This window comes from Procambarus clarkii, chromosome 31 (assembly GCF_040958095.1).
Source record: "Procambarus clarkii isolate CNS0578487 chromosome 31, FALCON_Pclarkii_2.0, whole genome shotgun sequence".
Classification (NCBI taxonomy): domain Eukaryota; kingdom Metazoa; phylum Arthropoda; class Malacostraca; order Decapoda; family Cambaridae; genus Procambarus; species Procambarus clarkii.
Window position 1 is genome coordinate 8,064,237 of NC_091180.1, and position 14,193 is coordinate 8,078,429.

At 45.7% G+C, this 14,193-nt stretch overlaps 1 protein-coding gene across 8 annotated transcripts in view; it reads left to right on the top strand.

The window, feature by feature from the left end:
• Nucleotides 1–14,193, top strand: part of LOC123758602 (transmembrane protein 181) — a 439,494-nt gene that overhangs the window by 324,828 nt on the left and 100,473 nt on the right. For 7 of the 8 annotated variants that reach the window (XM_069334329.1, XM_069334331.1, XM_045743045.2 and 4 more), the window contains 2 exons: nucleotides 2,197–2,346; nucleotides 11,885–11,987. In XM_069334329.1, the coding sequence (XP_069190430.1) occupies nucleotides 2,197–2,346; nucleotides 11,885–11,987 (253 nt within the window). The remainder of the gene's footprint in view (nucleotides 1–2,196; nucleotides 2,347–11,884; nucleotides 11,988–14,193) is intronic. The other variant, XM_069334330.1, reaches the window with a different exon arrangement.

Below are 14,193 nucleotides of genomic sequence, written 5' to 3' on the forward strand. Positions count from 1 at the left end.
ATCATATATATATGATATGCGCGGTTTAACCCCTCAAACCGCGCATATCATATATAAATGATATCAGTGACAAAACTGAAACCGCGCACATCATTTATATATGATTTCGTGTCTAGCGCTATAATTTAAACGCCCCGCCTGGGATAGGGGCAGCTATAGTACAGCCACGACCAATAGTTGCCAGATGCCACCTAGAAAAAAAATCCAGGCCAACATTCTTGGGTGTTAAAGCGTCAGTATTGAGCAAGCCACCAAGGCTGGCGCACGCAGCACGAGCTCACAGCACCGCTGTTCAGCTTGTGACCACAGCATCGCCTACAAATACCATAATATAAATGATACTGCTATTATTTAGCGATGATAGTATTATATAAAACCCCCTGACTGTGATAAAAACTGACCAGGATTCTGATAATAGCAGGATTGTGGTGATATTTAGCGCTGTGCTCCATGGAGGGAGGAGTAAGGCTGTGGGAATGAGATAGTACAGCCACGACCGATAGTTGCCAGATGCCACCTAGAAAAAAAATCCAGGCCAACATTCTTGGGTGTTAAAGCGTCAGTATTGAGCAAGCCACCAAGGCTGGCGCACGCAGCACGAGCTCACAGCACCGCTGTTCAGCTTGTGACCACAGCATCGCCTACAAATACCATAATATAAATGATACTGCTATTATTTAGCGATGATAGTATTATATAAAACCCCCTGACTGTGATAAAAACTGACCAGGATTCTGATAATAGCAGGATTGTGGTGATATTTAGCGCTGTGCTCCATGGAGGGAGGAGTAAGGCTGTGGGAATGAGGGTTGTGGTGTCGTTTTCTGACTGTGTGTGGTCACCATTTATTGACTGCACTCACCATGCCAGCTTAGTGGTTCGATATGGTGAACACAAATGTAGATACTTATATATAACGTGTGTATAGTGTGAGATAACAGCGAGAGGAGTAGGTTGGGAGCCGCCATTTTGGTGAGGGAGGAGCGTCGTCTGCACGACTTGGCATGTTGTTTACAGATGGCCACTATGATCTTTGGGCACCATACCAGCTTATTTGTTCAGGTATGGTGAATAAAACAGGTAGATACTTATATATAATTTGTGTATATAGCGTAATAACACCACAAACAATATTGTTGGAGGACAAATATTAGTGCGTCTGGCCTTGAGGGCGGCCGCCGATCAGCTGACTGTGTGAGTAGCTTCGTCTTATGGCCTTTACTCACCATACAAGCTTAGATGTACAGTTATGGTGAACAAAACATGTAAATACGTATATGTAACGTCTGTGTATACTGAATAAATACAGAAAAAGTATTGTGGGAGGTGAATGAGGGTGAGTGAGGTGGTGTTGAGGGAGGGAGTGGCAGTGAGTGGCTCGCTGGTGTTTGGCGGTCACTGCTCGTTGCTTTTTGACTCACAAGACCAACTTAGTAGTTCGTTATGGTGTACAAAACATGCAAATACTTATATATAACCTGTGTATATAGTGTAACAATAGCAAAACTATTTGTTTATTGTTTTATGAACATAATAATTGAATCACTAATATGCACTCCATAATTTTGAGTACAGCGATGGTTCACACATTTTATAATATAAATATACCACAATTCACTGTATGGAATAATATTACTGCAAAAAAACTAAGAAAAAATCAATCAGAGACAATGAAATAATTAGGTAATAATATATTTGTGGCAACTGTCGTCTGACAGCTCGGGCGGAGTAGACCTCGTCTGGCGAAGGCTCTGCCAACGCCCCTTTTTTGCCACACTTTCCTACCCTATTGCGGCTAAAATATGCCACCTACGATTTTTTTGTTATTTTTTCCGTGATCAAGGAACAAAAATGAACACTTCTATAAGACGAAAGAATTTTTTGGATTTTTTTTTTTTGTTGCGACTGTGGGTGTGAATTCCATTTGGGCCCCTAGCGGTTTGAGGGTTAAGGGTTAAACCTGATTTTATCCACATGTTTTAAAATTGATTCGACAAACTCATACAAAATTTATAGTAGTATTGCACTAGATACCTGAAAATTTAAAGGTGTGCCCTATGAGCTAATCCTCCCTATGCACAAACACATATAGGTAAGAGCTCTTGACTGTTAAATCTTTTACAATATTCTCCATGTATACTAGCCCACTAATTTTTTGGCCATTTCTTATTAATGTATAAACTCTGTTTTTTCCAGAATGAGCGTTCGTTTGCATCATTTTATTTGCCTAAGTTGTGTATTGTTGGATTGTTATGGCTGACGGTAGTTGTAATGGCAGCACTACAAAAATATAATGAACTTTGGGATCCATTGTACTCTGCTGCATTAGAAACCAACCACTTCCAGGTGAGATCCTCAACATGCATGACATGATAGAAATTATATTAAAACATGAAGAGTTCCGTATATGCTGGCGTACAAATTGATTCGGCACATAGGTCGACCCCCTAAAATCTTGAAGTGTAATTCAGGTTTAGGCCTATATTCGCCAGATAAGATGACCTCCCAAAATAAGGCAGCAGTAATTCCCCTTCCTTATTGTATGGAAAGAAATAACTACAGTATCTCATAAATATATGGTAACCTAACAAATATTTACCTCATAAGGTTAAGATGCTAGAATTAGTTCTTTCTGCAGCCATGTCACCTCTTGCCTCTGCAAAACTATTACCCAACATTCTTTTGTTGGTATCACTCAAAGGCTATACAAATAAACATGTGTTATGTAACAGAAACACACTGATATTAAAAACTTATTCAGATATACTGGTAATATAGAATGCTAATATCAAGTGGAACAAAATTGGGACAGCGTTCACAAAGTGGTGGAAATATTTGAAATCATATCACCCATTTACTATAATAATAATAATAATAATAATAATAATAATAATAATTTTTATTTAGGTAAAGGTACATACATAAAGAGATTTTACAAAGTTTGTTGGCTTTATAGATAGAGCTAGTACATACAATGCCTAAAGCCACTATTACGCAAAGCGTTTCGGGCAGGAAAAAACACTAATGACTAAAGCTTAAAACTAATGGGTAAAAAGAATATTTACATTTAAATTCCCTTCATATGACAGGTTGAAATTAATAATTTTCTCAGTGAAATCTCCCTACCTCCCTTGCTGCCTCTCTCTCCCCCTCACTGTATCTTCCCCTCTCTTACTACCTCTCTCCCTTCCTCCCTTACTACTTTCCCTCACTCTCTCTCTCACTACTTTTCCCTTCCTCACTACCCCTCTCCCTTCCACCCTCACTGCCTCCCTCCCACCCTCACTGCCTCCCTCCCTCCCTCCTTCCCTCCCTCACAGCATGAAACCCACTTAAACCCAACACCAGCCAGAGTGGCCTCTCCCTTCCCAAGAGAACCACGTGTGAATTACCACAAGCTGGTAGGTGGCCAGAGCATGTTTCTAGATGGCCAGTTTCCGTCTACTACAATAAATCATTTATGATACAAGTATTTCTCTGGGGAGCCCCATTAGCTCCCTGGTGCTATCGGACTGATATGCGCTATACTGTATTAGTCTGGGGTTTCAGTCAATGGAGTTCTGCCTACCGGGGACAAGAACTTGGCTCCCCACAGAGAGGCACAGGGAACAATGGTCCACTAGAAAAAACCCTTGTACTTGAGACTATTCCATCTGCCATCGACTAGGGTTAGGCCGCCCAGAAAGGTAGGCATCTCAAAACATCTCAAAAACTATTTCCCACATGGTAGGAAATCGCAAAAACCCAAGACTGAATGGAAAAACAAAACTCCCAAAAAGTAAACAAGGGAAACAAGTAGGCAAGCAGATGTCATTCACCGCTGCCGCGCTGCTTGTCTGCGCAGCCCGGGGAGCCGGTCGGCCGAGTGGACAGCACGCTGGATTTGTGATCCTGTGGTCCTGGGTTCGATCCCGGGCGCCGGTGAGAAACAATGGGCAGAGTTTCTTTCACCCTATGCCCTTGTTACCTAGCAGTAAAATAGGGACCTGGGTGTTAGCTGTCAAGGGCTGCTTCCTGGGGGTGGAGGCCTGGTCGCGGACCGGGCCACGGGGACACTAAAAAGCCCCGAAATCATTTCCTAACCAACTCCCTCCCTCCCTTCCTGACCAACTCCCTCCCTCCCGTCCCGACCAACTCAGTCCCCTCCCTTCCTGACCAACTCCCCCCCTCCCTTCCTGACCAACTCCCCCCCCTCCCTTCCTGACCAACTCCCCCCCCTCCCTTCCTGGCCAACTCCCTCCCTCCCTCCCTCCCTGACCAACTCCCTCCCTCCCTCTCTGACCAACTCCCTCCCTCCCTCCCTCCCTCCCTCCCTGATCAACTCACTCCCCCTCCCTTCCTGACCAACTCCCTCCCTCCCTCCCTTCCTGACCAACTCCCCCCCCTCCCTTCCTGACCAACTCTCTCCCTCCCTCCCTTCCTGACCAACTCACTCCCTCCCTTCCTGACCAACTCCCTCCCCCTCCCTTCCTGACCAACTCCCCCCCCCCCTCCCTTCCTGACCAACTCCTCCCCCCTCCCTTCCTGACCAACTCCCTCTCTCCCTTCTTGACTAACTCCCTCTCTCCCTGACCAACTCCCTTCCTCCCTGACCAACTTCCTCCCTCCCTTCCTGATCATCTCCCTTCCTCCCTTCCTGATCATCTCCCTCCCTCCCTTCCAGATCATCTCCCTCCCTCCCTCCCTCCCTGACCAACTCCCTCCCTCCCTGGCCGTTATCCCCCAGGTGGTCCCTCCCAAAGCTCCCCTCTCTCCCAACACCACCCACCCACTCTACCCCTTCCTACACCATGCGGCTGAACAGCAGCAAGTTAACCGGCTCCGATTTTTTATCCGGCTTCCATGGACATTTTGGCCGGATATTGAGATAACTTTATCTGGTCACGATTTTGGCCGTATAAGGGCGTTTTCCGGATATTTGAATCCCGGATAATGAAGTGTCTACAGTACCAGTCTAGGGGCTCTGGGAAACCCCCATCGAGGAATACAGAGTCTGATGGATGGGATCCCTGCATGGGTCCCCTCTAGCCTTGTGCAAGTTTGAGGGTTACTTTGTCCCCTTGTTTCAGGGTGACGCTCATAGTTTTTTCTTCCATTATGCTACCTGTTGGGTCGGTGACACCTTTGACCCAGAGTCCTGCAAGCATTGTTGCTTGTTTGTGACTCAATTCACCCAATCTGATGATGACATTATTCGGGTGGACGCGGCTCGCATATAGCTTGCTAGGTTTAGGTTGCTGCAATGTGCTAGGTTGGTTGCTTCCCCGGATGCCCCGAGGCTGCTCCGCTTTGCTTATAGGGACCTGGTGTTAGTCGCATCAGCCTTGGTTCAGTTATCGTCCCCACGTTCTTTCTCTGCTGTGGTTCATTCTGTTCCTCTCCCCCCTTCCTGCTTCCAGTTCCCAAGCGTCTCAGGGCTTCGGGGTCGGGCCAGGGCTTAGGGGTTTCTGAGACTGGCGGTTTCAGGGGTTGCCCTTTCCGGGGTGGCGACAGAGGCATTCAAGTCTGTTCTTCTGGCCATAGCTCTGGGGTCTGACCAGTGGGCTCTTCCCCTCTCTTCCTGCTTTCGGCTGCTCCAGCTTTTTCTTATGATGCCGGGGCTTTGGAGGATGACTCTCCCCCTGGGCCTGATGTGGAGGTTTCCGGGGTTGGGGAGGAACTGACTTGGGGGCCTTGGGCCCTGTTGGACCCCAGCTGGATTTTCCGACCCTCAGAGCGGGACTTACTGTTACAAGGAGTGATTTTCCTTCCCCCCCCCCTCTACGTACGAGTTGGATTTGGGTTCGGATCCTCCCAGGGTTCGGTTCTGTATCCCTGCGGTTCCTTCAGTTCCATGGTGCAAGGCGTTGACTGTGGTCCTGGTTTATCTGGGGGGAGGGGGTGACTTTGAGCACCTTAATGAGTGTCTATTCGCTCCTGCCCTTCTGTGAGATGTGGGCGCAATTCAGCTTCACGTGCAGGTTCCTTCCCTGTCAGCCGAGCTTGACTGAGGACTTGCATGCTCGTAGCTTGTTGGCTTCGGTTTTGCGTTTCTTTTTCCTCCTGGAGCTGTCTTAAAGATTGGCTTGTGGAGGATGTAGAGGCGCTTGGGGCCGTTCCTGGGTCTGGGGCCTTGGTCTCTGCTGCTCATGCGTCGTCTGTGCTTTTGAAGCTGCTTGTGCCGATCCTGCAGGATGCGCTCTCACGGTTTTTCACTGCATGTCTCGCATGTCGACAGGTTGTGCTCGCTTCTTCCTTGGAATCTGATTGGACCCTGGCTCTTGAGTTGTCTTCGCCCTTTTGTCCTTTGCTGTTTGCGGACTCTGCGATTGAGCAGTATATGCAGGCGGCTTCTTCCAACTGTCGTCCGATGTCTGACTTGTTGGTTCTCTGGGGGTCCCGGGTGGGTTCTTCCCGGAGGGGTTGTGCCAGGGCTCAGGGTTCTACTTGTCAGGGTAGGCCACCGGTATCAGTTTCGGAGCCGACGCCACCTTCAGAACCTTCTGCATCTGGTCGGCGCAGTGATCCAGTGGAGGGGGGGGGTTGTCCAATGTCCTGGAGGATGGCCTGTCCCTGTCATTCCCCTGTACTCGGAATGGATGGTCGATGCTGACTCATTCAGTTGGCTCTGCTAGACGTTCGGGCGCCTGGAAGTGGACCTCTTTGCGTCTGCATGGTCAAGGCACCTTCTGGTATACGTGGCACCCTTCCCTGACCATGAGGCTGTTGGAATCGACGCCTTCTGGCAGGACTGGTTGAGGGGGGGGGGGTTCCTGTACCTCTTTCCCCTGATTCAGCTGTTGCTCCAGGTCCTAGCTTGCTTGGAGACTTACTAAGGGAGAGTTGTCCTTTTGGCCCCATGGTGGCTGGACCAGCCTTGGTTTCAAGCGCTGCTTGGTTGGTGTCCGAACCAGAAGGTTTTCCGCAGCTCCGCCTCTTTCAACAGATCGATCCGGTCCATTACAAGATTGGTTCACTCCTTGAGTCTTCGCGTTTGGTCTTTTTGACTCGGGTCCATCACCATCCATATGGTGATCAGGTGGCTTCTCTGATGGTGTTCCATCTGCGGGCTTCGTTCTCGGCGACAGTATGAAGTTTCCTGGTAGAAATTTTGAAGAACCCTTCCATTTCTTTTTGTCTCTTTGTCGCTGTACTTCACTATATGGTCAGGTTGTTTTGGCCTTTATCTTATGGCTGTTTCAGTACCGTCATTTTATGCCGAATACTGTCACCTCACATCGTGCGGTGTTGGCGGAGCTGCTGCAGCTTGCTCTCGGTATTGATGTTACTTCTGCACCATTTCGCAAGCTGTCTTTAGCGTTGTTTCACCTCCGGCCTGCTCATGTGTCGCATGAGCCGTCCTGGTCTTTGGATAGAGCACTCTCATTCCTGTCGTCGCCTCAGTTTGTTGTGGCCCCTTCGGTTCAGAATTGTTTTTCCTAAGCTCTTTTCTTGTAGGCATTGGCCTCTGGGTGTCGGGTTGGGAAGCTTCATGCTCTCCTCCAGTGCAGGGATTTCTGCTCTTTTGGCCGTGGTGATAGGTTTGTTCAGTTGCAGCCGTCTCCTTTTCTGGCGAAGAATGAGACTACTGCTTTCTGGAGGGGTCATTGGGTTGTTGGTGCGTGGTTGGTCAGGCCAGGGGTGCATCATGTGTTGCGTCCGGTTGTGGCTCTCTGCTGTTATTTGCGCACCACAGCCTCAGTGGCCGGGGATGCGCTTTGGGTTGATCCGGTTTTCCTTCTTCCCTGTTTTTGGGTTCGGGTTGCTCAGGTCATCCGCAAGGATATTCAATCTAGCCAGCCTGTGGTCTATCCCCGTGCCCATGACATTAATAAGTTTGCTGCGCTTCCTGCCATCTTTGGTAACATGTCCTGGGCTGACATTCGGGCACAGGGTTTTTGGCGGAAGAACAGGATCCTGGCTGCATGCTACCTCGTGAATGCTCCTGGGCCTAGTTGGGCCTGTGTCACTTTGGGTTGGCGGTTGCAGCCTGTTGCCTCAACTTCGAGTTGAGATATGAGCACTAACTGCCTCCCGGGGTGAGTCCCTGTGTTTTTGTCTTCGGTGAAGTAGCTCCGGGAAGCTGAAGGGGCTCTCCCTAGAAAACCAGCATCGAATGTAATGAAACGCCAATTTCTGGGTGAGTCCCGGAGGCTCCCCGACGACCCTCCCTCCCTCCGGTCAGTTGTTTTCACGTGTTTTTGACTTCCAGCCTCAGAACTGGTGGGTGGATTATTGGTGTTGGGATCTGGGGCTCCCAGATCCCTTCTTAACCCTTAACATGCTAGGGGTATAATATCCTTGGTTCCCCACAGGCGCATGTAATTTTGAAAAAAAAACAAAAAAATTCTTGCTAATCTGTTGAGTTGTGTTCACTGATCATGGGAAAAATAAAATAAAAATTCTATTGTACTTACTTTTGTTGCAATAGAACCGACAAGATGAGCGATGACGTCACAATCTGCATGCTCGCTCGTGCAGTACACGCCCCCGAGGCGTTGCGCGCGGTCCTCAAGCAGCCAGAGTTGCCACAAATATATTTTCGCGCTATTTATTTACAATGTCTAGGCGCATTTATCCAAATTTTTTTCACATTGTGTTCCTTATAATGTTTTAACATATTTTATATCAATAATTGTTGCATATTTGAGTATACACAGGCGCGCACAAATGTTTTCAATTACGGCAATATAATGTGTCGTTACAGTCTATTATATTGTATGTTCTGCTTATATTTTTAGATATTTACACACACGCACACGCTATACACACTTTGAAGCACACTTAGAAGTTTTCTAGACTGTGGTAGTCAATGAAGCAGTCGACAGCACATAATGGGATACCACACGTTTCACACCATGTTTGCACAAGCTTCGGTTTCTGATCTCTACGTGTCGTTGTTTTACACACCAAGCAATCACATTGGGCTATTGCACGCTTCCCAGCTGGTGGCAAATACTTGAGTCTGTATGCTAGGAAGCCTTCAGTGTGAGCGAGGCGTGGAGTACCAGCATGCTGCAACAGTGGGTTTATGATGGGCCGCTGAATCCCTGGGACATCTTTTGCAAACTTTCCTAATAACTGTATTGCGGCATCAAATACAAAGGCACGGAAAGTGGGCTTACGTCCAGTTCTCACAAGGTACATGTTGAAACAGTTCAGCATGCTCATGTCCACAAGATGGAAGAACACTTTTTTCGTCCACCTACATGTTTTCCGCACACACTCTGCAGTGCCAATCATCATATCTGATTTATCAATCAACCGCATGTTGATATTATAGTCTAAAACACAGTCTGGCTTATACAGTGGTGCCTTTGTTTTATGGTTCACTTTCCCATTGTTCACCATTTTTCCATCATGAATTGTTGTCAACAAGTTCACCTCTCTTTTGTCTTTCCATCAAACTGACAGAAAGTTATCACTTTTCCTTCTCTGACACTCACCAACTGCAATGTCGTTGTCAAACACAGGCATTTCCCTTCGTTGTGGCTTGACTGTACCAACCAATCCGGTTCTATTTTCTAGCAAGAACCTAGCTAGCAAGGGACTTGTATAGTAATTATCCGTGTATAAAATGTGTTCCTTGTTCATCCACGGAGCCATTATGGAGTTCGCTATACTCCCCGAGAATCCATGTTCGTCGTTACCGGGAATGTCTACATCACTAGCCGAGTACAGAATTATGTGTAACACATATCCTGTCTCACAATTACAAAGAACAAAAAATTTCAGGCCAAATCGGTTTCGTTTTGAGGGAATGTACTGCTTGAATGGAACACGTCTCTTGAAAAGTACGAGAGATTCGCCACCAGCTTCTGTGCTGGTACGTAAAAATCTCTGAATTTTCCAATAACCTCGTTCATGTAGTGCCTCACTCGCCACAGTCTATCATCATCTGTTCGGTCCTGAACACTTCCAAAATGTAGACACCTGAGGAGTATCTAAAACCTGTCTCGTGACATATATTTCCCGAATAAAGGTGTTGGCACTGTATGGTCCTTGCTCCAATAGTCACTTATTGCATGTTTGTGACAGTGCTTCATCAACAGAGTGCCAAAAACACATACATTTCCGCAACTGTGGTATTTTTCCAATGCTGCAGTCGTGAAAATTCTGTGATTTGCCTCTCAATCAGATAAGCAGCATGCAGGTTCGTTTGGTGTACAATATATTCCATGAGTGATTCATCATAGAATGCTGTAAAATATTCCATCTCAGCCATGTCCTCACCTTGATTAAGGAAAAGGTTTGTAATCCCTACATCTTTATCGTCAAAGTGAAGAATATTAGGAATAAAATCGTCACCATCACTCCACACAAGTACACCAGGCGTCCTGCGAGATGCAGAGGAAAGACGGCGAGGAAGCGATGCATACCGGCGACCAGGAGCTGAATATCGTCTGCGAGAAGCACGGCGGCTACGTGCAGGTGAGGTGGGTGCACGTGAGGTGGGTGCAGGTGAGGTGGGTGCACGTGAGGTGGGTGCACGTGAACACGAGGGTCTTGGTCCCTCACATGGTGCCATGCGGTGGCGCTTGGCTGGGCGAGATGCTGCTGACGCAACAATTTCTCGCCCAGTTACACCACTGGTACCAGCCACAGGCTCAATAAAACTATGATCTGAGTCACTAAACCCAGAAAAGGAGTCACCTCCCTCTGACTCATCACCCTCAAACAGTAAATATCCACAGCAACTGTGAGGTCGTGGTAGAATTGGGGTAGAAACTGGGCGAGGAGGCATGGGTGAGCGTAGAGGCCTCGCCATGGCACGCCGGTCATTGTCACTCTCACTGCTGCTGCTACTATCACCCGACAACTGTGTATAATCCTCATCGTTGTCTGAATCATCAAACACACTTTCTTCACCTTCGGAGAATAATTCGTGGGCTATTTGCTCTGGGGTGAGGGATTGCGTGGTGCGTGCCCGAGAGGTGTTTGACCGTGCGCTCGCCATGGTGACTCTCGCTAAACTGATGCCTCCCACGCCTTCGGTTCGTGAGCGGGAATTTTTTTCAAAATGGCCGCTGTTTACTATAGCCCCTGGGCAGCGTATGGGAACCCCAGCTACACCACGGGACATTCAAATCGTGCGCAGTACCCATACACGTGAAGCGCAGTTGACTGGAACAACTTCCAACACGTCATATGACGTGATGTGCACTTTAAGGGTTAACTCTCTTATAAGTGTATGTTATTTCTCCTTTCAGAAATTCAAGATGTTTTTCTTCGTGATGGGGTCATTATATATGCTGTACCTTGTGTATTTGATTACCACAGCTTACAGTGAGCTAAGAGCTATGCCATATTTTGGTAGGTATCATCTTGATTGTTTTTAATTTGTTGCCTATTTACATTCTAGTACATTAGGAGAATTGTTTGCGCAGACATGCAGTGCAGCTCATGTGACATCATGCTTGCTTGCTTGTTTTCATTTGGGAAGTTCTGTCTACTGGCTGGCGTATGGCCAATTTTTGTCATTTAATCCAGACTAGGGGTTTGTTTTGAGGTGCTTACCTTTCTGGGTGCCTGTCCTGGTCGATGGCAGATATAGAATGCTAAAAATCCCACGTGCATTTCTATAGGCCATTGCTCCTTCTGCCTCTCTGAGGGGGGGTCCCTGGTTCTGGCTGTGGTCCCCGGTAGGCCTAGAACTCCATTCACACTGATGGATGCTAAAGTATAGGGATATACATATCAGCCTGGATAGCTCCGGGAGCCTCCGGGACTCACCCAGAAAATGGCGTTTCATTACATTCAATGCTGGGTTTATTCTATATGTACAGTAATCAAGTTTTGGATCAAATGACTTCAAAACTTATTTGCCATTTTATTTATCACCTGCATCAGAATTTTGTATTTATTTTTCTTAACTATATTATAAGTGTGTTATTTCTCCTTTCAGAAATTCAAGATATTTTTCTTCGTGACGGGGTCATTATATATGCTGTACCTTGTGTATTTGATTATCACAGCTTACAGTGAGCTAAGAGCTATGCCATATTTTGGTAGGTATCATCTTGATTGTTTTTAATTTGTTGCCTATTTACATTCTGGTACATTAGGATTGTTTGCCATTAATTATACAATGTATGTGTGTGTAATTACCTAAGTGTAGTTACAGGATGAGAGCTATGCTCGTGGTGTCCCGTCTTCCCGGCACTCTTTGTCATGTAACGCTTTGAAACTACTGACGGTCTTGGCCTCCACCACCTTCTCACCTAACTTGTTCCAACCGTCTACCACTCTGTTTGCGAAAGTGAATTTTCTTATATTTCTTTGGCATCTCTGTTTAGCTAGTTTAAATCTATGACCTCTTGTTCTAAATGTTCCAGGTCTCAGGAAATCTTCCCTATCGATTTTATCAATTCCTGTTACTATTTTGTATGTAGTGACCATATCACCTCTTTTTCTCCTGTCTTCTAGTTTTGGCATATTTAATGCCTCTAACCTCTCCTCGTAGCTCTTGTCCTTCAGTTCTGGGAGCCACTTAGTAGCATGTCTGCACCTTTTCCAGTTTGTTGATGTGGTTCTTAAGATATGGGCACCACACAACAGCTGCATATTCTAGCTTTGGCCTAACAAAAGTCGTGAACAATTTCTTTAGTATATCACCATCCATGTATTTAAAAGCAATTCTGAAGTTAGAAAGCGTGGCATAGGCTCCTCGCACAATATTCTTTATGTGGTCCTCAGGTGATAGTTTTCTATCTAGAACCACCCCTAGATCTCTTTCTTTATCAGAATTCTTTAAAGATTTCTCACATAATATATAGATTGTGTGAGGTCTATGTTCTCCTATTCCACATTCCATAACATGGCATTTATTAACATTAAATTCCATTTGCCAAGTGGCGCTCCATATACTTATTTTGTCCAGGTCATCATGAAGGGCATGACAATTATCTAAGTTTCTTATCCTTCCTATTATCTAAGCATTATCAGCAAACATGATCATATAATTCTGTATGCCAACTGGTAGATCATTTATGTACACAATAAACATCACTGGTGCAAGAACTGAACCCTGTGGTACTCCACTTGTGACATTTCTCCAGTCCGATACATTGCCTCTGATCATTGCCCACATTTTTCGATCAATCAGAAAATTTTTCATCCATGTTAGAAGCTTACCTGTCACCCATCCAATATTTTCCAGTTTCCAAAACAACCTCTTATGTGGAACTCTGTCGAAAGCCTTTTTTAGGTCCAGATAGATGCAGTCAACCCAACCATCTCTTTCCTGTAATATCTCTGTTGCTCGATCATAGAAACTGAGTAAATTCGATACACAGAATCTTCCAGATCGAAAACCATACTGTCTGTCTGATAATATATCATTTCTCTCCAGGTGTTCTACCCATTTAGTTTTAATTATTTTTTCCAATATTTTGACTATTACACTTGTCAATGATACCAGTCTATAATTAAGGGGGTCTTCCCTGCTTCCACTTTTGTAGATTGGAACTATGTTAGCCTTTTTCCACACATCAGCTACAACTCCTGTAAACAGGGATGCCTGAAAAATCAGTTGAAGAGGAATGCTGAGCTCAGGTGCACATTCTCTCAGAACCCATGGTGAAACTCAATCTGGACCAACTGCTTTGTTCTTATTTAGCTCCTTGAGCATTTTTTCCACTTCGTCTCTAGACACCTCTATGTTGTTCTCTGGAATTCTTATTGTATCTGGTTCCCTGAAGATTTCATTTTGTACAAACACACTTTGGAACTTTTTGTTTAATATTTCACACATTTCCTTTTCATTTTCCGTGAATCTATTTCCCATTTTCAACCTCTGAATATTATCCTTTACCTGCAATTTGTTGTTTATGAATTTATAGAATAGACCTGGTTCTGTTTTACATTTGTCTGCAATCCCTTTTTCAAAATTTCTTTCTGCCTCTCTCCTCATTGCTGTGTAGTTGTTTCTCACATCTTTGTATCGCTGGTATGTTTGGGGGTTTGGCCTCTTCCTGTATTGATTCCATTTTTGTGTCTTTTGGTCTCTGGCCCTCTCGCACTTTCTGTTGAACCAATCCTGTTTCCTAGTTCTGCTTCTCTGTTTTGGTATAAATTTTTTTGTGCCTTTATCATATATTTCACAAAACTTGACATACATCTCATTCACTTCCTTGCCTAGCAACAAATCTGTCCAATTATACTCACTAAAAAAATTTCTAAGGTTGCCATAATGTCCTCTCCTAAAGTCAGGTT